Source organism: Caloenas nicobarica, chromosome 9 (genome assembly GCF_036013445.1).
Source record: "Caloenas nicobarica isolate bCalNic1 chromosome 9, bCalNic1.hap1, whole genome shotgun sequence".
NCBI classification, from domain to species: domain Eukaryota; kingdom Metazoa; phylum Chordata; class Aves; order Columbiformes; family Columbidae; genus Caloenas; species Caloenas nicobarica.
Window position 1 is genome coordinate 17,189,625 of NC_088253.1, and position 21,402 is coordinate 17,211,026.

General features: G+C 43.3%; 1 protein-coding gene across 1 annotated transcript; it reads left to right on the top strand.

Annotated features, from left to right (window-relative positions):
* Window positions 1-560: 560 nt before the first annotated feature.
* On the top strand, window positions 561-21,133 carry ZDHHC1 (zinc finger DHHC-type containing 1). The gene is made up of 11 exons (XM_065640917.1): window positions 561-665; window positions 2,988-3,206; window positions 4,787-4,962; window positions 5,577-5,678; window positions 6,522-6,646; window positions 6,984-7,142; window positions 10,532-10,644; window positions 16,186-16,271; window positions 16,882-16,975; window positions 17,638-17,746; window positions 18,091-21,133. The coding sequence occupies exons 2-11, from the start codon at window positions 2,988-2,990 to the stop codon at window positions 18,567-18,569; spliced, it is 1,662 nt and encodes a 553-aa protein (XP_065496989.1). The 5' UTR covers window positions 561-665; the 3' UTR covers window positions 18,570-21,133.
* Window positions 21,134-21,402: the final 269 nt, after the last annotated feature.

Here is a 21,402-nt window from a genome sequence, read left to right on the forward strand (position 1 = left end):
TAGAAAATGACAGCGGTAAATATTTATTCCTGCCCATGAAGTGTCCCAGCCAGACCGGGCACCGCAAACGTGGTTTTGCACAGGTTTCTTATATGCTTCAAAAGCTTCAAGTAGAAATAAACGAATATCCCAACTCTGTGTGTTATTCATCTCTTTGCACACCAGGTGAAGAACTTAACTTTGGGACAATAAAATGTAGTTATGCACAGGGTTTTTATATCTTTCAAACCTCCAGGTGCAACATGACTTGACTAATCACTAGCACCCACATTACTGATTACTAATCATAGTCAAATTTTTGCAAAGCAACAATATTTTTTTCCAGCATCCTTGCTGCTTGTCTACTGAGCCAGACATCCCAGTCTTGTTACTGATTTAGCACCTGGGCCATGCAGAAGACAGGTTTTCCCCAGGTGTGGGGCCCATATAAAACCAGACCCTCCCTCCTCTTTCTCCCGCTAGTCCGGAGCAGCCATTTCGCGCCCGGGGTATTTTGGCCCCTGCGTCCCGCCGTAGCCCTGGCCGTTGCCGTGGCGACGGGCCCAGCGGCCTGAGCCCACTGGAGCCACCGGGTGTTGCCGCGCCGGCCTCAGCTGGAGGCCCCGTTACCCGCCGGGGCATGAGGCGGGTACGGGGCCGCTCTCAACCGCCTCTGCGGGGAGAAGGTGAGCAGAAGAGGGTGGCCGAGCTGCGGGAGGGGTCTGCCCGGCCCTTGCCAGAGTGGCTGCCCGGGACCTGGCTCGCCCGGCCCGGCCTCGGGAGGTGCCGGTGCCCCAGGCCGGCCGATTGCATATTCCCTCCCGCCGCCCAGCGCTTGGCTGTCCCGTGGCTGAAAATGCGGAGGAGTGAACCTGATAACTCCCAGCAGACTGGCGGTTAACTGGTTAACTAGTATAGTTAACAACCAGCATCAACTCAGTTGCTTCTTCTCAGTCTATGGCGACCAAGTAAGCCCTGATGGTGACTTCATACCCTGTTTTTCATATCCAGTGTTTTCTTAGCTGGGTAGAAAGGAGCACCGGGCATACACACAGCACAGGGCACCCTGCCGGGAAGGGGAGCTGCTGTATCCTCGGGTCTCTTCACATATAGCTTTGTTTTTCATCAATAGCAGTGGATAATCAGTGCATCAGCTACAAGAGACGCCCTCGAGTTGTAAGTGAAAGGCTCCTCTTGGAGCTTTGCTTCTGAAACGGGGCAGACACAGCGTTGCATGCAGTTCTCTTCCTCCTTGAGAGGCTGTTGTTACCAGCTAGACACTGGTGTGGGATGGCTGCAGCCATAGGGGCAGTTCAGCTAGGAGGCAGCTTATGCGAGCTTTAGCTGTAGTTCACCATGTAAAAAAATCCTGTTGCCTTGTACCAAAGCTTTTAACGTTAAATAACATCACGTTAAACCAGTCTCGTGTTCTAAAACAGCAAAATCTTCCAGTGAACCAGGGATTTCTGGCTCCCTGGGCCAGGCTTTTAGTGGGAGAAACCTGGGAGCTTCAAATAATCAGAGTGATTTTTGTAACAGGTAGCTCAAAGTGAGGGACAAGCAAGTTTTCAACAACCTAATGAGAAAAGTATCACATGATTAGAAACTATTTATCATCATTGATGAGCCAGTTGCAATGTAGCAATTTAAACTGTGAATGCAGGTAGATGCTTCTAATTTCTTCAAAGACTGAAGTTAGGTTTCTTATTTTTTTTCATCCTGCTTGTTGATAAGACTCTGCTGATGAGCATAAATTACATTATTTTGTATTCTTACCCACTACTTCTTTATCAGTTGACTCCAAAAGATGTTTCCAGCCCTTTGACTGGGACTGATGCAAGATGTACCAAGATCAGAATTGTTCTGCTTGCTCTTTCAGCATGTTGGCACACTTGCTGTCTGCCAGTCCTCTGGTATTTTTCTGGTACTGGAACCATTATCAAAAATACCGCAAGTGAGTTAGAGACCTCCTCCGCTTCTTTCAGCATGCTTGTATGCAAATTAATCAGACTAATTGACATCGCTCATCCCTGTTAGATGTTAATTTAACATCCTTTTTAGGTGCTAAGAAGCAATGAGCCTGGTGCAGAGGTACTTCAAGTCAGCTCGGGTCCAGCATGGCTTCGTAGTGCCAGCTTTGCAGTGCTCCCCTGTATTGTGCTCCCTTGTATCTGTTGCATCTGAGTTTTCTGTAAAGCAGAGCAGCTCAATTTTTTATTGTTAAAATTTCATCCTGGCTCTGGGGCAAATGAAAAGCAACAACTAATAATCCAACACAAACTAAAAAAAAGGAGAAATCACTTCTGAGCTCTTAGCTGTTGTGCAAACAGGAGTCATAAACATGAAGAACTTTCCAGGTTATGGTTTGTAACTCATCTTTGCAGTTAAATCTTGCTTTCTTCTGCCAGGAGTCCAGATGTGGTAGGACAGCTGAATAACCAAGCTGTTTCCTGCATGAATGTCCTGCATATGTAATTTTCTGTTTTGTCATTCCAGCAACAGTCTGCTTTATATTTCTGTTGCGGAGTAACTCCTGCTTCTTTTCCCCTTTTTTGTCATTACATTATCAGTTTTTTGGTTTCTAGTCTTACTGCTTCTTTTGCTACTGCCAAAGGAGTCTCTGTTTTCTTGGATGCTGTGTAGTGCTAAATTGCAGTTCCAGACCATGTACTCCAGCAAGGCCACCCATTCTCACTACACTTCTCTGCACTAGCTGGAAGGAAAACGTGCCATATCTGAGACAGGTGAAAGCATTTGTTCTCCCATGATCCATAACAGCGTTCTGACAGGAACACATCCTCAGACCACAGCATATCATACTCGATCTCTGGACTGCCACCAAAATACCCTCTTTGATAATTTTACTCAATTTAAGTCTCTCCTCAGGTGTGTTGTTGTTTTAGTCCCTCCAACTTTCTGTCTACTTTGGAGCATATCTCCAGGACCGGGGCTCAGTCACAATATTTTTATATCACGTATTTTTTGTTTTCTGGTTTTGATTTATATAGATGAATATCTGCAATAAGCCTCCTAATAAGACAGCTCCAGAGAACTTGAGTGAAGCTCTTCCTGAGGTGCAGGTCCAACGTGCTCGAAGGAATGGCTGGAGCTGGCCTCTGCACCTTTTCCAGATCACTGCCTGGTTGCTGTACCTTTTCTTTGCGCTGGTTGGCTTTGGAATCCTGGTTCCTCTCCTGCCTCGCCACTGGCTGCCTGCTGGCTATATCGTATCCTTTGGTCAAGAGGAGAACATGGACTATACTAAGCTGACGGTGGAATTTTTTTTTTTAAATAGTTGTTAGGTAGCATAGAAAGCGTAGGAAAGCTGAGCCAGAATCTTTTTCTGAACTATAACCATAATCTTGATCTTCCCCTATGTACAAAACCCAGTTATTTTGGGATCTTCTCTGCCCCGCTGCTTTAGGTAGGCCACTAACATTCTGCTTCTCTCCTTCATCACTCTCTGCTAAGGTTACTTTCTTTGCCTCTGAGGCTCTTTGGCTATCTGCTTCTGCCTATTTGTCTCCTTTACCTCATATTATTATTCTACAAGTGTGCTGCAGGATGTGGGGGAAGTCTCACTAAAAAAGCCCTCCCTGGAACATCCTTGCCATGATGGGCAGCTGCAGTTCCCTGTGCTGACTGAATATGTCTTGAAAAGCAACTTTTTATGTTTATGATTCTGTGGTGTGATGGCTCACAGTGGTCTTACGTGTACCTTATCTTACCCAAACCCTTGCTATTATCACAGTTCAAACCTTGTGAATTTGTCTATCAAATATCTTCATAACTCAGTCTAAAGTCTCTGTAATTCAACAGATTAATGTGTCTCAAAGCTTCATTACCAGTTAATAAAGCACTAGTGTCTTTTCTGTGTCAAAGGCAAACCCTTCTGATTCTGCTACACCAGCCATCAGAGCTCTGGTCAGTTAGACCTCTCAAAGCCTTCCTTTTATTTTCCTTACTACACTGCTCTGTTTTCCATAGATGTTAGTATGATCAATGATGTGCACATCTGGATGTATAACAAATAAACCAGAAGATTTATTTTTGCATGCATGCTTGTTTAATCACAGTATGTTGAGAAACAAACTCTTGAGCCCAGTGGTACCCCAGGCATGCAGGGTTGCTGCTTTCTATTATTTGCAAATATTGGCAATTACTTCAGTCTGATCAAAAGTACTTCTAAAGTGTATTTGCTCTTGACTTGCTACTGCATTTAGAAGTAAGAATCCAAGCAGATATTTCAAGAAACAATGACAAATTCTGGATACTGTCTGTAAATTATGTAGGAGCCTACTTTGAAGGGGTGATCCTCTTGCTTGGGATCCAAACTGAGGAAAAGGAAAGCAATGTGATCAGGACTAGTTCCTTGATGTGACTTGTTTTTTTTTCTTTTCTGGAAGTTTGGTCTTGTGAAGGGGTGTGTGCATGGCCTTAACTGACTGTTCCTTTCCAAGGACTCTCTGAACTAAGAAACATGGACCTATGCCACCAGTCTGCATAAGGAGTCAGATTCTGGTAAGTAAAGGTAATTTTTAAAAACTCCTATGCTAGGAACAATATTCTGTGAGGCAGAGTAGAATATAATGGGGGTTGTTCCAGTAGATTTAGTTATCTTTTTCTGGAGAATATTTATTACAGGGCAAACGTCTTTGTTAATAAAGCTCAGATTAATGTGCTGCAATCAGTTATACAGTGGTTTCTAATTCTGACCCATGTATTTCTCATCTGTGTGAGCTTTGTGTGTTAAGGATAAAAAGATCTGTGTTAAATCAGTCGTACAATCCTTAACTGTGTACTTCAGTGTCCAGGAGTGTGTTTTATCTACCATTTAGTTGTTCATCTTACTGCAGTCTCCATTGATCCTGCGGATGCAAATGTGCGAGAAAAAAACTATCTAGGGCCTCTGGCCACCTTCAATCGTAATCAACATGCACATGTCATTGAAAACCATCATTGCCATGTCTGTGATGTTGATGTGTAAGTATCTTCTCTTTCCCTTCTACTAATCTGTCTTCATCATTACACCTTACCATTAGTCTTTAATGTTAGACTGCAAGATTGAAACGGAGCCTCTGAAGCTCTGTAGCGCAAGTTAACTGGACTCTGCCATATGATGAAGTTTATTTGGGTAGATGCCTGCTGCCAAATGTGTGCATGGTTCTATGTTTTCTTTGATTGCTTGCATGTTGTGTGGAGGGGACTGTGGTGTTCCATGTTATTTGGATGTTGGTGTCTGACCTAACAAGGTGTAACTTGTCCATGTGTGCTTGTATCTGGCTAGATGATAATATGAAAGCAGGGAATGCTTGGTGGGCAGAGGTTGAGATCAAGCTTTGTAGAACTGCAGAGGATTTCAATAAGAAATCAATGATCTCTAAAGTAGAAATCACACAGTACATTGAAAAGACAAATTTTGTGGTGTTTGGGATTGTGGTCCAATGATGGCCAATGTATTTGGGTGTTGAAATATTCCTGGCGTAGGTTTTCTAACTCTTACAGGATCTCTGCTGCTCTCTCCCCCTGTATTTGTCACTGGAAAGTCACGGTAATGAGCTGTTGCTGCCACACTAACGCCACCCTTTCTTTGGCAGGAGTGCCAAGTCAAAGCACTGTGGCACTTGCAACAAGTGTGTGTGTGGCTTTGATCACCACTGCAAATGGCTCAACAACTGTGTGGGAGAGAGGAATTACTGGTAAGAGCCTGGCATAGTGACAGGAGCACACGACTGCATCAATGTTTCCCCTTCTCTTCCTAAGATTCTCTTGCATCTCAGTCCAGTCTGTACTCGGCCACACAGAACCACTTTTCTTTCAGATCCTGGCTGAATAAAATCAGTCATGAGAGAACTAGATGGAAAATGCAAGCATGATTATGACATTCGAATAACCAGAGATAAAACTCCTACACTTAGAACTTTGTAGCTGAACATCTATGAGTAAAAACGGAGAACATAATCTTATTATTTTGTATTAGGAAAAGCTTATGGGATGTTAACTGGGTATCCTTAATGCTTCAGAGAGCTGGGGTGGGAGTAGAATTATGATTGTGCTGTTCTTGTCTCTGAAACAACCTGCAGCCAGATTGCATGCTTTCCCAACGAGACTTGCCAATTGGCAGGAGTAACAGCAGCATACAGGCACCTCTAATCTGTGTCAGGTTTAAGATAAGAGTAAGGAGGCTATCACTGATTATTGCTTCTCAGTTTACTTTCCTGCACTGAAACCATGTGGAAAGCGAAGAGTTGTTACTGGTGGGTGCCATATTACACTGATTTCAGTTTTTGTGCAGGGAGCTCTTTGTCTGTCCTAGATATACCTGACTGTTTTGTAACCATGGTTGCTCTAAAGGATCACAGTTTTGTCCTTTAGGGTAACAAATCAGACCTAAGACTGTTAGCCAGTATCTATCATAAGTGGAAGAAAGTGTCACAGTAATTTGGAATAGCTGTCTATATCTCAGTCTTTAGTAGAGGTTGGATTTTGAATTGTACGTGTGATGTTATTGAAGCCACTCAGACTTCTCACCTTCTTGGCAGGCTCTTTTTGAATAGCGTGCTGTCTGCTCTTCTGGGCCTTGGGCTCCTGCTGCTCGTTGCTTGCTACATCTTTGTGGAGTTCTTCATTGACCCTGGGATGCTCCGCTCCGACCAGCACTTTGATGGTACTAGCAGTGCTTCAGTTGAGCGTCTTGTGAATCAACCAGCAAATCTGTGTGGGGCTGGATTCTGTGGGCTCTCCTGCTGAGGAGGAACTCCCATTCCTTACTACTTCAATTTAATATTTCTGCGAGAGCATTTCTACTCAGCTGGATGGAATGTCTTTCCTTCCAGACCTAACTGCTCTTCCTAAAGGCCTTGCAGACACAAGATTTCTTAGTCCTCCAGTGCATAATGGGTCTGCAGCTATTTTTGAGTTAACAATATTTACAGCTGTAAAGTGCAGTGAAAGATATTTAATACCTGGATGACTACTCACGTCCAACTCCTTTTGTTTTACAGCTCTAAGAAACCACACAGACCGCTGGTTTGTGTTTCTTCCTGCTGCTCCTGTTGAGACTCAGGCATCTGGCATTTTGGTCACAGCTGGGATTTTTATTTTTCTGAGCCTAATGACCGTGATCTTGCTAGGCCACCTCCTGACCTTCCACATCTATCTTAGTAGGTGTTATATTCCATTTCTTTTTCTCTTAGCTTCTTCTACTCCTTCTGTATTCACTGTGTGTTCACCTGTGTCACAAATACACACACATAATGCAAGATTGCCATTGAAAAGGTTGAAAATTTGGGTTTAATGTTATACTTCTGATTTTGCCCCAGTACCAGGCAGGCTTATTAGTGCATGTGCAATATGAGGCTTGCATTGTGCCTGTGCATTCATGTGTCAGAGCAGGGTTATCCTGGAGCTGAGAGCATGTGGGAGAGCAGGAGAGAGGCCAGGTGGGATGAACTAGTTAATTCCAGCTTAGTGCCAGTGATGACAGATTCAGATTGGCTCTGCATATGGGTTTTTGTGAGTCTCTTCGCTGTGCTCCTCAGTTCTTCTTTTGTGTGAGAGCGCCTGTTTCTGTGTTACCCCAGAGAAATGCAGATGGTATTGATCTAAATTTCTAACAGGAGGCCTGACATCCAAGTCAATGTCCCTTTATGGAAGTTGTACTGTATCAAAACAGAAAAGACTTGTAGAATGCAGAAGAGGTTTTCAGAAAGGCTCCTCATTATGTCTACTATTTCTGTTTGTTTATATACAGATGGACATCAAAAACCTTTTTTTTTCAGCTGTCGTCTGAAATGAAGCCAATGCTATTTGGCTGCTTGACATAAGTCATGATGAGTGAAGATCTTAGACTTACAGTAGTCAGTGGTGCCAAAACTAGGGAAGAAGGGATGTGGTGGAACAGAAATAAGGACAGCAGTTACAGAGGATCCTTGAATGGGTTTTTAAGTTGTCAGCAGTGATGCAGATGCCAACATAAACTAGGTCAGTACAAACCAGTGCAGTTCCAGAAGCAAAATAGTAATGCTGCTGAAGTGTGGGGTTTGAGGGGTGAGTGTTCCTCAGCTGGCATTAATGTTCCAGGCAGTGAGGTCATTGACCATCATTTTCCTTTTACAGCTTCTTTGAGCTTAACTTAAATTTGGTGACACTGAAATTTGACTTTCTTGGTGGAATTGAAAGTTAACTTTCCTGGGTTAGTGGCGATACCTGGAGATTTCAAAGGTCGATCTAGCACTGTAGAAAGACTGAAAGCATAACAATGCTGGGGCTGCTGCAGGAAGTTTTCCTCTGCATGAAAAAGGATTGTTTGGTTTAGTACCAAGCGGTATTTATCCTGTCTATGTGTACAACTTCCACAAGAGGGTGCTCCCTCCTTGGGATAAAGACGTGCTTTCTCTTGGCAGAAGTGTGGATGTGTTACACCAGTTCTGCTCTGGGTTTGGGGTTTTTTGTTGTTGTTTGGGTGACTTTTTTTCCTCTTTCAGAATAAATTTTGAGCCAAATTAACTTCTATTTCTGACCCAATTTTAAATCTTTGATTTACATGGAAACAGAATTTAATTATTGTTAATTTTTGTTAATATTTTATTATATTGAAATCTGCTACCCTATTGAAACTGGTTCCAGCTGTACAGAAGTTCAGTGTGTAAGTCCTGCTTAAAAGGAGCAATGTTACTGTATCAATGCCTATGTTGTGTGTTACATATGAGTATGCATTAGCCTTACAACTGGGATTCAGGAAGATAAGACAAAGTATGTCTCCTTTAAATTCCTCTTGTTTCATACGTATAAATGTCAATAGTCTCATCTGAATTTTTTAACGCAGATAGTGTCAGAGTGAGCTGTCTAATTCCTTTTGGGACTAGAAATACCATTTAACAATTAAAACAATTACTGTTCATTAGTATTTCTCCATGAACCATTTTTTTTCCATAGTTAAATTACAGAAAGAAAATAGCACCCCTGTGAGTGGTATTGTCTTTCTCATATTTAAAAAACTGTCTTAAATCAGGCATGACTGTAAAATTTTAGAATCTAGCTTTGTTACAAGCACAGCGAAGTTTTCAGAATCACTGTCCTGATTTTAATTACTCACTGCTATCATTCAAAAGGAACAAGTAGGTTATTTTCAAAATAGTAGGTCCATGTATTCAAAATTACTAGTCTTGATTGAGACTTAGTTCTAGAGGCATTCAGTGAAGCTCAGTGAAGCGTGGAGGGAGGATATTTTATTTTTATTCAATACTGAGAGGCCAAAAGTAAGCATAATAACAGTAAAAATTTAGTAGGGAATATAGGAAAGGATATGGGGCTCTTCACAAGCTCTTATGTGTTGCAGTGTTATCTGACCAGAAAATGCAGTAGTTTTTAACTAAATAACTTATTAAAATATTTTAAAAGTAACACTGTTAAGTATTCAGAAACCAATGAACTTCAAGTTGGAAATGGTTTATAGCCCTTGGCTTATGGAGCAATATTCTGTTTCTCAAATAAAGCGTACGGTACAATTCAAGGAGCATTGGTCAGCACCCTGCACTGTCCCCGTTAGGTGCATTTGCTAAGCACTTGGCTTCAGACTCACATTCGTTTTTGCGCTTTGTCTTCCTGGCCAATTGAAGCTCCAATTCCTTTTTCCTTCATAAGGTCATGACTTTAACAGGAGGGGCACCTTCTCCTCTGCTCTCCCCCACTTCCCTGTGAAGTAGGCCTGTGTTTAGGGTATGGATTTGAGAGGTCAGATATTACTGATGTGAATGTCTTCAGGTAGAGAAAGGATTTTTAGTCTGGATGTTCCATATCCTGAGTATCTGCTTTAAGTACTATGCTACTGTAAAAAGGAAGAATGACTACCAGGCTGTGCACTAAAAACCTTCAGCATCTATTTCTGAGTTTCGTGTTTTAAGAATATTTACTGTAATGGGGTCATTATGGGAGGAATGTATGAGTTTTGGATGCTCATAACATTTGGGTCTCATGAAGAAAGCAAGCTGCTCAGAAATGTCACATGCTTTTGGTCACTCAGGGTAGCAGATGTGTTTATGTGGGAGAGCCCTTAAAAACGTGTAAACTCAGGCATGTATGAACTCTGAACACATCTATTTGGCATCAAACCGGTTGGGCATTTAATGCTCACTGTTTTGGACATTAAGTGTCTCAATGTCTTCTACAGGACTCACTAACGTGCTGAATTTCTTTTCTCCATTAGCATTGCGTACCTTCTAACTACTGACTAGGCTTTCTGTATGGTACAGATCTTACCCTTACTGAGTATGAATAATTGATTAGCTCTGAAATGAGCTGAACAAATTACTGCAGTATAGAAGGCTGTACCATGTATATGAGACTTTAGAAGAACAGCGGGACTGTAAGTGTTGTGATGGTGACAATAAAGGATATAGTAAGATACACAGTGCAAAGGTACTTTTGGCTCAGAGTATCAGTCTTCTTGTGTTTATAGTTACTATTTGATTGTATAGTTATTCAGACTGTTTGTACAGGTGTAATCAGGGAGTGGCCTTTCCTGCACTGACAGCTCTTTCTTTCCTCCCAGTGTGGAACAAATTGACAACGTATGAGTACATCCTGCAGCATCGTCCCCAGCAAGATGCAAAAGAGGGAGACAAGCAACTGGAGTCTTGTCCCTCCCAAGTGAGACCCAGTCAGGTACTTGTTCTGCTTTCAGTCCATTTCTCAAAAATAGTCTCTTGTCCGCAGTGTAAAGTTTGCTTCACTTTTGTGAGTTCCAAACTTTAGAGGTGGTTGCTGAAGATAAGACTTCAGAGATACTTTGGAGTTGAGTAGGATGTGAGAGAATGTAAGACCTGTAATTTGATGAACACTTTGGGTATAAGCAAGTACTACTTTCAAAGGAATCGATCCCACCCACTCTCTTCCTCCACCACTTGCTTTGGGTCCTGCACTATCCTTTTCTGCCAGCGCAGCTGTTTGTTACAGTCATACACTGAACAGGGTGGGGGAACTCATTTGAGTAAGAATAAACTTTATTAAAAAAAACATTTGAGCTCGTGTTTAGTTGCCCTGGCTCCCTCCCGTTTGGTTCACCAAGCAGTCATATAAATGCCTGTGTCAGCAGGAGCAAGGGTGACTGAAGAGTGGGAAGGGTCCTGTCACTGGAAGGGACAGGAGTGTCAATTTTGGTGGCAGTGCACATTTTGCTGGCTTATGTGAGTGGTATTGCAAGTTGTGACTGAAAGTGAGATAGGCTCTAAGACTGGAGAAACTGGGGCTAATATCTATCCTTGGAGTTACTCAAAATTTGACTGAAGAAATTTTGTACTGGCTTTGTTGAAGAGTTGGACTAGAAACTTCCAGAAAGTCTGCCTAGTCTAAATTATTCTGCAATTCTGTGAGCCCCTGTAACTCCATCTAACTTAGTGCAATCAAGTTATCTACTATACAGCCAGTTTTATATTTCATAAGAAATTAATTAAATCCAAACTTCATCCTAGTACTGCGTGTATTGATACAGGGATCTATCTAGACTCACTTGCAGTGTTTCCCTATCAAAGCAAAGGGGTAAATGGGCGAATTCCCTTTTGTGTAACATGGAGACCCCAGCTTTTGGTATACATTTTTTCACTGCATTGGAAAAGTTGAACTTTCAGTTTAAACAGAGGTTTCCATAACAACTAAAATATTTGGCACTTTGTCTCATAGAGCTCTGCTTACCATGAAAATTAACACAATAATAAAGCATTAGCTCTTAAACATTTCCTAGTTACTGAATTTTGATTGATACTGAAAATAGATTTGAACGGGGTGGACTTGGTGTGTGTACACATTTGGGATGTAGCCATTCAATGATGTTCTGTCTCTGCTGGTGGTTTTCTAGATATGTGTGAATATGGTTATTTTGAAGCAGCAAGCCTGTAAGAAGCAGGGTGAAAAGTGCTGTGTTTCAGGACTTCAGTTAGGGCTTTGGGGAACAAGAAAGACTGGACAATGCCCAGTAATGTTGCTAAGAAAAATGTTAACCCACCAGATTTTCCTTGTTTCTTACATAGCAACCAGAGATAAACACAAACAAATAGAATGGAGTAGGAGTACAGCAAGTGACTTGCCTTTTGTAAGCTGTGTTGACTACAGCCTTCTTTAGTTTGAACACAGAAACCCTTTGTAATTGATCCAAGATCTTGCAAGCAAGAAATAGAACTCATCCTCTTCCCACTTTTGTCTTAACTGTTCATTCATTTTAAGGAATAAGAAGAAACACACATTTCCACTCTAATCCTTGTTTTTGAGCCTTATTGAAGCTTGGCTGTAGTTTTTGGCTTCATTTTTCCATGTCTGTCTGTAAGTCTTCAGCTATATTCAGGTTAAAGGATTCTTGTTCAGGTTAAAGGATTCTTACCTGTTTGTAGAGTCCTTCTCAGAACATGTACAAAGTAAAAGCTCTAATTTTGCACACTTGAGTGGTTCAGATGTCACAAAATGCAAACCAGTTGCACATATACAGCTTTTGCCTCTATTACTATACCCAGAGCAGCTTGTGCAAGTTACAGGGTTTTTTTGGTGGTTGTGTTTTCTGGTTGGTTGGTTGGTTTTTTGTGGTTGGTTTTTTTTGTGTGTGTTGTTTTATTTTGTTTTCTGTGGGGTTTTTTTGTTTTGTTTTTCCTGCAAGCAGTTGCATAGCTGTTCAAAGAAATGTGAACTAAACCAAACCAAATGCTTTAATGCATAATTTCCTTCATATCAGGGAGCTGGCTTTCATAGTGAGGCCAGGTGGGATGTGATTATTTTCCCCCCCACTCCCCCCTCCACATTCCTAAAGCTTTGAACTTACATTGGACACTGATTCAGGTTGGTGAGGTTTTACTTTAAAGAATAAACATGGAGTTTACTCAGCTTCCCTCACACTTTCATTATTGCGTCTCTCTTCCAATGTCTGGTTAAGATGTACCTCGTCTTCACTCTCAGCCTCAACACTTGCAACAGGACCCACTTTCCCTAGGAAGAGTCTTTTTTTTTTTTTTTCCTGTTCAGTTCTGCCTGCCCTCTAGCCTGACAACCTTTCAGGGCTCTGGCTGTCGCTGAAGTGGATGGTGAGAGCAGCTGCAGCAGGCAAGGGAGCTGAATTCATCCTGAAGTTGTAACCATGAACCTTGGGGTGGACACAACTGATGTTCCACCTCTAGAAGAGGTCTGAGCATGACCAGGATTTGCAAGGTGGTAATGAACTTGAGTGGTCTGTTGATTGAGCCGTATGTTGTCAGCAAGAGCTGAATCCTAACAACCAAATTGCGAAGGGTGGCTTTGTCTTGCTGTTGCAGTGGAAGGATGCTGGCTGTCCTGCTAACAACTGGGAACAGAGGGAGGCTGGGACTCTGCGCTGTGGTTGTAGCTTTTGTCACACTGAGAGAACATTGTATTTTCTATTGACTGAGTCTTCTTCCATTTGTTTCTGCTAGTCAGCTCTAATGGTCTATTTTCTTTTATGTGTCTGCTTTGGTTATACATAATTTATAGGCAGCTGAAATGAACAAAATAGATTTTAAAAAGCTCTTTCATTCCTTGCTTGGAAAGAGTTGTTCATGATATTCTCAAGATGTATCATTCATTAATCTCCTTTGAAATGCCAGGCCTGCAGCCTGCATGCTGTTGAAATTGAGTCCTGATTGTTTTCAGTTACACTCTGCGCAGTCTTACCCGGACCTCTCCTCCTGCAGCTCGTTTCAACCACACCGTGCTTTCCTCTGAAACCACCTACATTTTCTCACCTGTACACTTACAGTAACACAAGATTGTGTCTGGTTTCCTTCATTTGTGACTCAGGTGCACGAGGCTTGAATGTAAATGTCAAGAATTTGGTCCCCAAGGAACTCGGAGGAAACAGTTATGTACATTTCATGTTCAGTCAATGCTGAGCAATGGTCTGACTCAAGTTAAAAGTTCTATTTGAAATAAATGTGGTCATTTTCTGCAGATAGTTAATCCTGCACTTGGATAAACCTTGTCAGTAGTAGCCACAAATAGCATAATTTTCAAATCAGAAAATTCTAATATTTGGGTTTGCTAAACCAATTCCCTTCAAATTTGATGTTACCACCAAAAAACAGCTGCAAATTCCTTTCCACCTTTTTGACAAGACCAGTTAAACTAAGAGCGTGTTACAAAAGGCTGAAGTCTTTCCAGTTTGGCAACTCTCTTATCTAACAATTACACAAGTACTGACACTCCAGATGTTGTTGCCAAGATGTTCAAAAGCAACTAGTAATTTTGGAAGTATCTCTTCTGGCCCAGGCTGATCAGAGCAGTGTGCTGGCTCTGACACGGGCCCATTGTGGATGCTGAGAAATAGCGCAGGAGCTGTTGTCCCCAGTACCCTCTGCCAGCACTTGGCAGTATGTGTTAGGGGGACAGAGCTTCGAATAGCTTTGTTTGCTGGTTTCTCACAGAAACATTTATAATTTTTGCTTGAATTCATGCAACATTTAGCACCTGCAGCATCCTGTGGCAGTGAGTGGTACAGGTTAATTCTGTGCTATGTCAAAAATGCAGCCTTCTGTTTCTTTCGAAACTACTGCCTAATTTATTTATTTTTATTTGATGCTCCCTAAATGTTGTGTTAGAGAGATGGTAATTATTCACCATTTGCTCTCTCTGCTCATATCTGCCCTGAGCATTTCCTGTCCTGACTGAAGAGCCCTGGCCCATTAGCTGTTTCTTGTACAGAAACTGCTCCACACCTTTTGCTGGTCCTGTCACTCTCCTCTGTACCTTCTTCCAGGTCTTCTGTGGGGAAAGATGCTGGAATTCTCTAGAGAATCCAGTGTCCAGGCTGCTGACGAATTTATTCAGTAACATGAAACTATTTTCTGTTTTCTTTCTTAATGCCTCTCCTTTTCATTCCTATCAGCTGAAATTATTTCTTGGCTGCCACTGAGTATGCAGCTCCATGAATTATTTTCTAGTTCAGAGACCATAGCTTCATATGTAAAGTTTATGCTACTTTTCGCATGTGCATGACTTTATATCTTTACATCTTGCAATATTGATTTTCATGTGCCATTTTATCACCCTATAATTCAATATTGGAAGAATCTTCTGCAACTCTTTGTGGTTGGTTTTCATTTTTATTGCCTTACATAAGGGAGTATCATCACCAGACTTCATATCGCCGTTCTGCTCTTCTGCCGATTGTTTATGAATTTGTTGAAGTTGCAGTGGCTCTGGGTCTCCCAGGGACCCATTTGTGGGACGTCCAGTGTTGATTTCATTTTCTCAATTTGCTGATCAGGCTGTTCAGACAAATAGGTCTTTGTGAACTTGTCTAAGATTTTTGGAAGCTAATGCCTATTGCATGTAAAATCCCTCTGTCTTTGCCACCTAAAAGCTGCCTTAAAATGTATATTTGTCTTTATAGTCACTGTGTGCTAAAATGTTTAAGAGGGAGTTTTGTTGCTAATTATTCAAGTTTAAGAGCAGCTGAAGAGTAGCATCAAGGTTCTCCTGAGCACAGTTTATCTCTTTCGACAATGGAGCTTCATACCCTTGCATCACTTGGTACTCTGACCATCTTAAATGTGTCCTTTGGAGGGAGAACTGGGAGCCCTTTTCCCTAATGCAGACACTTGGGTTTAGGAGGTTTATTTGTTGAGTTGTCTTATGTTTATGAAAGTATGTAATTTTAAAATTCAGGATGGCATTAACTTTGAATTCAGCTATACCTGAGGGAAATGAGCAATATCACATTCTTTTTTTAAAAAAACCAGCACTGTTATTAGCCATACAGGATTCACACAAGAAACAGAAAATGCTTTGTTTTTCCTGTATGTCGCATGCTTTCACTTTTCTTGTCTCCATTTTGAATTTAAAAGTTTTTTACATCTAGTGCTTAACTCCTATGATTGAACTGTATAACTAATGGAGGTTTTAAGTGATATTTTGAATGTAATCCCAAGAAATGATTCAGCCGGTCTCTGTAAGTGTGCTCTGATTTTATTTTGAGCCATATAAAATACTGGCTGGACTAACTGAATGAACAAGGGACTTCTAATTGTCTCAATCTTGGTTTTCCATCTTCTTAAGTAGCAGACTCCTGCTGAATTTCAGCTGTGCTAGCTGTAAGGACAGAAAATATCTGGCATGCGATTACAGAAGGAGGAAGAACATATGTCTAGTGAAAATCTCTTCTCCACTCTGGCCATATCGATCTGAAAATGTTAATTTTTTTTCTTCTTCCAGGAAGCAGACTTTTTTTCAGGTAACCCTGGCTATACAAACCCTCGTATGCAAGTAGAGGAGTTCTCAACAGTAACTTCAGGAAAAGGGTGAGTGAAGTCATAGATAGGAGTCTCCCAGCAGCATGTATGGTGAATGGGAAATGGTCACCAAAGCCACTGATGGACCTAAAGACAAAAATACCAAGGAGGATGGGGAGCACCAGTGTTGTGAGCAAGGCATCATGAAATCTTTGTGTTTCAGGAGCGTAATTACCTGCAGAAGTAATTGCTTCCTCTCCCCTGGGAAAATATCTTTCCTAGAATACTCTGTTTAGGCTGGTTTATATTAAAGTTACTTTAAAGCTGCCTGACTTGTCCTGTAATTCCTATACTGAGCTCATTATAGTTATATGATTTCAGGTTGTCGAGAGATGAATCACAACAACAAAATTTATAACACAGGCAAGCACTCATGGTAAAACAACATCCTTGTCTCTTAATTAAGCCTTGCCTGTTCACTCATGTCCCTGGGGAAGGCCGAATAAACTCTTCATAGTTTACACAGTTGTGCAGGAAAAGTTACTCTGCAGTTTTGCTGGGAATGTTGTGTGAGGTGAGGGATGCTTTGGTCAGGCTGATATGTATGTGCAAGCAAAGTGAGCACCAGAATTAAGTCATGTCTAAGGGAATCACCTTGTATATTTGCTGTGTGTTTTAGCTTTCTGAAGCCTTATGTCCACAGCGACAAAGCTGACCCCGAGCAGAGCTCTTCCCCTGACCTCCCAGCTCTTCAGTTTGTGGTCCCATCTCAGGTAAGCAGGAGACTTGCTACATCCCATAACCTCTGCCGCTGTTCGAATGTGGATGTTAAAGCACGTCAAAGATGATGTGTGTGGCTATGAAGCTTGAGTGCATGAAGCAGCTGTCCAAAATCAAGTTTTCTATGCTTTTCATATCCATGTACCTATGTCCAGATGCTCTCCCCTCTTGCTCAGATGGCAGGTGGTGGTGCTCTCCTGCTTTTCTCCAAAAGCCAGTTAATCAAAGTCTTGTCGTCTAGATGATATGAAAAATTTCCTTTTGACTATACTTGTATTTTGGACAAGAGCTATCTCTCTTTTGGCATTTCCTGTGCTGTGTGACTTTTGGTCCCCTCCTCTAGTTTGACTCTACAAATGCATTTGTCCACCAGGGTCTCATACAAGCTCCAGCCATATGAGAAAACAGCTTAAAGGTACCTACACACAGAATTGCTGTATGTGGATAATGTGTGTGTTCATTAAATACCTGTTCTCTCTTGTTACTTTATAGTAACTCAGTTTTAAACTATGAAATATTCTTAGTCTTTGGTCATACCTAATGCTCATTATTAAAAATAGATGTTAAAGAGAGGTAGCAATTACAAAACCTGAGTGTCTCATTACTTTGGGCTGATGAAGTAACTTTCCTTCTCTCGGGTCTCTTGCTTTCACAGCAACAGAAAAAAAGAAGAAAGAAGACACACAAAGGTTCTTCCTCAGCAACAGACAGCAGATCTCAAACACACGCTGGGCCTTGGCTGCCTTTCCCAGATCCCCAGTCAGGTGAGAGCGCACCAATCAGCTTCTCTGCTGCTGGACTGGATTTCTGCTTGCTGGCACACTGAAGTTTGTCATGAAAACCCAGCACTGGCAGAAAGTTAAATTTGTCTAAGAAGGGAAAATGAGTGCTTCTGAGTGCTTGGAGATACTCTGAAATGATCAGACTTGGGTACACTGCTAAGGGTAGAATTCTGTACCTTTTCATATCTAATTTTGCATAAATATATGTATGGCTTTCTTTAACACTAGTGCATCAGCCATATCAGAGTTTTAGGGCCTGTTGATGTCTTTGTGGGGCTGAGAGATCTCTCTCTTAAGCTTTCTTCTCCTTTTCTTTCCATCTGTAGAGTTCCCAGCCAGAGCTGCTGCCTCCTCATCTTCCCACAGTCTTCACCTTTTAGTGCCAGCTTTTCCTCTGAGAGCTGCTGTGCCCCCCAGCAGCATCAGCCTCATCCAGGCAGCGGGACCCCCAGCTGACTATCACTCAGAGTCTGCCGAGTCCATGGATGAGATTCCTGTGGCCCAAACTCGCCTTGGGAGTACGGCCCTTCGTGAGCCTCCTAAGAATAGCTCAAGCAACTCCCAAGACTATCTCTTGTCCACAGACAATCCCAGAGGTGACAGAGAGAAGAATATGTATTCTGGGCATAAGGCAAAAAGGAAAACCTGCCAGCAGGACAGACATGTGGAACGAGACCTGGAACTTTTTTCAAAGATTCCTGCTGTATTTGTAAGTAAGAGCAGTGGAGAACTTCATGTCTCTCGGCCCCAGGCCAGTGAGAGCACATCCGAGCCACACCACAGAAAATGCACCAAACTCCAGTGACTCCCTGGAGGTAGCAGCATCCCTTTACCTGGTGCTGTCCATCTTCCAACAGAACGAGTTGAGAGGCAGAGAAAAACCTGCTGCATCATTGCTTCTGACTGTGGCCTCTTCCTAAGCCAGGAATGCCCCTGAGCCCAGTTCCACACTCCTTGTCAAGAGGGAGCAGTCTCCCCTGATGGGGATGTGCTCCTGCTGGTTCAGGACTGCAGCATTAGTACTCCAAGGAGTGCTGAGGGCCTCATCCTTGCACTGTGTGCTTGCTATCAGACTGCAGCAAGACATTTCTTGCTACCTGACCTAAGGGCAAGAGGCAATAAGGTGGCAAACCTGAGGTAGGCATGTTGCTAGAGAGAACTCGAGTGTTTCCCATAGGAAAGGGTTGTGTCCTCCTGGCCCTCTGCACACTCGCACTGCAGTGACTCTCTGGGAGTGTGCATGGGGAAGAGCAAGGCTTTCTCTGCTGTTCCCTGCACCTTAAAAACTAAGTTTTCCATCTGCCTACACCCTGTCAGCCTTTGGATCATGTGCAGGATCTTCAGCAGGTGGTCAGGGAGTAACCTCAGGATTGCCCTGTCCCTATACCGCTTTCTACTGTGCACTCTCAAGCCCACTCCACCAGCATGTCCTGTGTAAGGCAGCATGGTTTGACCTGCTCTGCCTTCCCAGCAGCCTGGCGTGCCTCACTGTGCAGCTTTCTCATCAGAAGCTCTGGGATACAGCAAGTACTGAAACTTTTCCATTTCCTGGGATGCCAGATCCACATTAGTCCACAGCCAAGCCTGGAGTCTGTAGTGCAGAAAAATCCTGCAGCAGACAATGGGGCATGGAGCCAGTGCCTCGAGTCACAGCACCTTGTGCTGGTGGTGAGAAGCAGAGAGCTACAGCACCTCAGCTTCCCCTGCCCTCTTGCTTCCCTAGGCAGCATTCCCTGTTCCAAATTCCTGGCTGAGTGCTGAGGCTGCCAGCCAGCCCAGATCTGCCCAGCAGCCAGCTAACTGCAGAGCCTGGGATAGCAGCTATGCACACATTCCAATGGGTCTTGCCACCGGCATGGATGTGCCTGTCATGATTTGTCATTTGACAGCTCTGTAACCTGCCCAGCCCCTGCTTCCCCAGCACCCTGAGAGGCAGTGGCTGGCTTGGCTGGTTGCGCCATTCCTGGACAGGCCCCTGGTGCTGCATGCTGCTGGTGTGTGTGAACAAAGACGTGCATCAGCAGAGAAGAGGAAGCCTGGGAAGTCTTTATCACGCTACCAAATGTTATGATACATGAAAACCACATCTGACCCTTTCTCCAAGATGACGGTGGGTGCAGGTTAGCACCCTACTTTGTTTTGTCTTTTCTTAATGTGAGTTGAGCTAAGCTGTTCCTCACCCAGCTCAGTCTGCAGCCATTCATCAGAAATGGTTCAGAGCAGGACAGGCTATCTGGGGACAAATGTCCCCTGGGCACAGCCAACATGGGACAGGCAGGCTGGACTCCCAGCTTTGATGTACACATTTCCCGGCCTGGCTTGTTGCCCGTAGTCCCAGTGCTCATGCTGGCTTCTGTGCTGCTTTGAGGTCCATGCAAAGTCCACTTCCCCTGGAGCTTTAGGCCCAGACACATTTCCTTCTGGAAAGCTCACTTCAGCAGGGATGCAGGAGGGCACCTGTTGTATGTTGAAAGCCTCAGCCCATTCCAGGAGCACTCCTGAACGCTTGCCCAGCTCTCTTGGAAAGCAGCTCAGCACTGTCACCTGGCCAACACCGTGCTGTGTGGTGCTCATACAGTGGGAATTTCAAGTAGCGTGTGCCTTCAAGGAGAAGGCAAAGTGGTGCAACTGCTCCTGGAAACACCTGATCCTTGCAGAGCTGAAGCTGGATTCAGGGAATCCTCCCTTTGCTGAAGGGCTTATGGGGTAAGTGTGTTTCAGAGATGGGACCATCTTGGCCGAGCACTCCCTGGGGACAGTCCTTGGGAAATTCTGGCAAGGCAGCATAGATACGATCACTCACCCCAGGCTTCTTTAAAGAAGGGCTGTCTTACTGACCTCCTCTGTCATCTGGTTTTTAGCTCCTGAAAGAGCCGGAATGAGGAGCCTTGACTCTGAATTATATGATCCATTGATCAGCAGAAGTGAAGGCTCACATAGCTGTTAAGTCATTTTGTTTAAATTTGCAGGAAGGGTTGGTCTGTAGCTACACTCCTTGCAGCTTTCCTTGCTGCTGTGGCCAGTGGTACCTGCTGGTGGTATCACCCTTTGGAAAAGCAGGTGTGTGTGGGACCAACCCTTGTGGACCAGCAGACATGGCATGGCTTGTCTGCAGAGACCATCTACTCCCTGATGGATCCTGGTTAGACAAAGTCCTTTGAGTTGTTTCTCTTAACATCTGCTGTTGTCCCGGAGAACTAAACCGCACAGTAATGCTGGGCTCAGAGTTTGCTAAGGCCAGCTGTCCCTCCTTCCCAGAAGGCATCAGTAATTTCTCTCCAGCAGGTTCCCCTGAGCAGACCTTATGCAGTTTCTTACCCTTTGTCATGTATGGAGCTCTTTAGCAGCTCTGTCCACAATAAAATTTTCTATGCCCTTTGCTAAATAGTTTCCTCCTTTTTTTGCAATCATTCCTTTATGTGCCTAGTTGATGGCCCCCCAGTTTTTCCCTGCACCTCTGATGTCACAGCTGGGCTTTGCACCTTAACCTGTGTGCAGGTGACAGCGTTCCCCTCTGTGCAGCGTGCTGCAGGAAGGCTGCTGTGCGCTTTGGGGGGTGAGTGGAGCTGTGTGTTCTGCTCTGTTTCATCTCCAGGTAAAGAAATGTCCAGTGTGTCCTGAGGTGGTGGGTTCTGAGC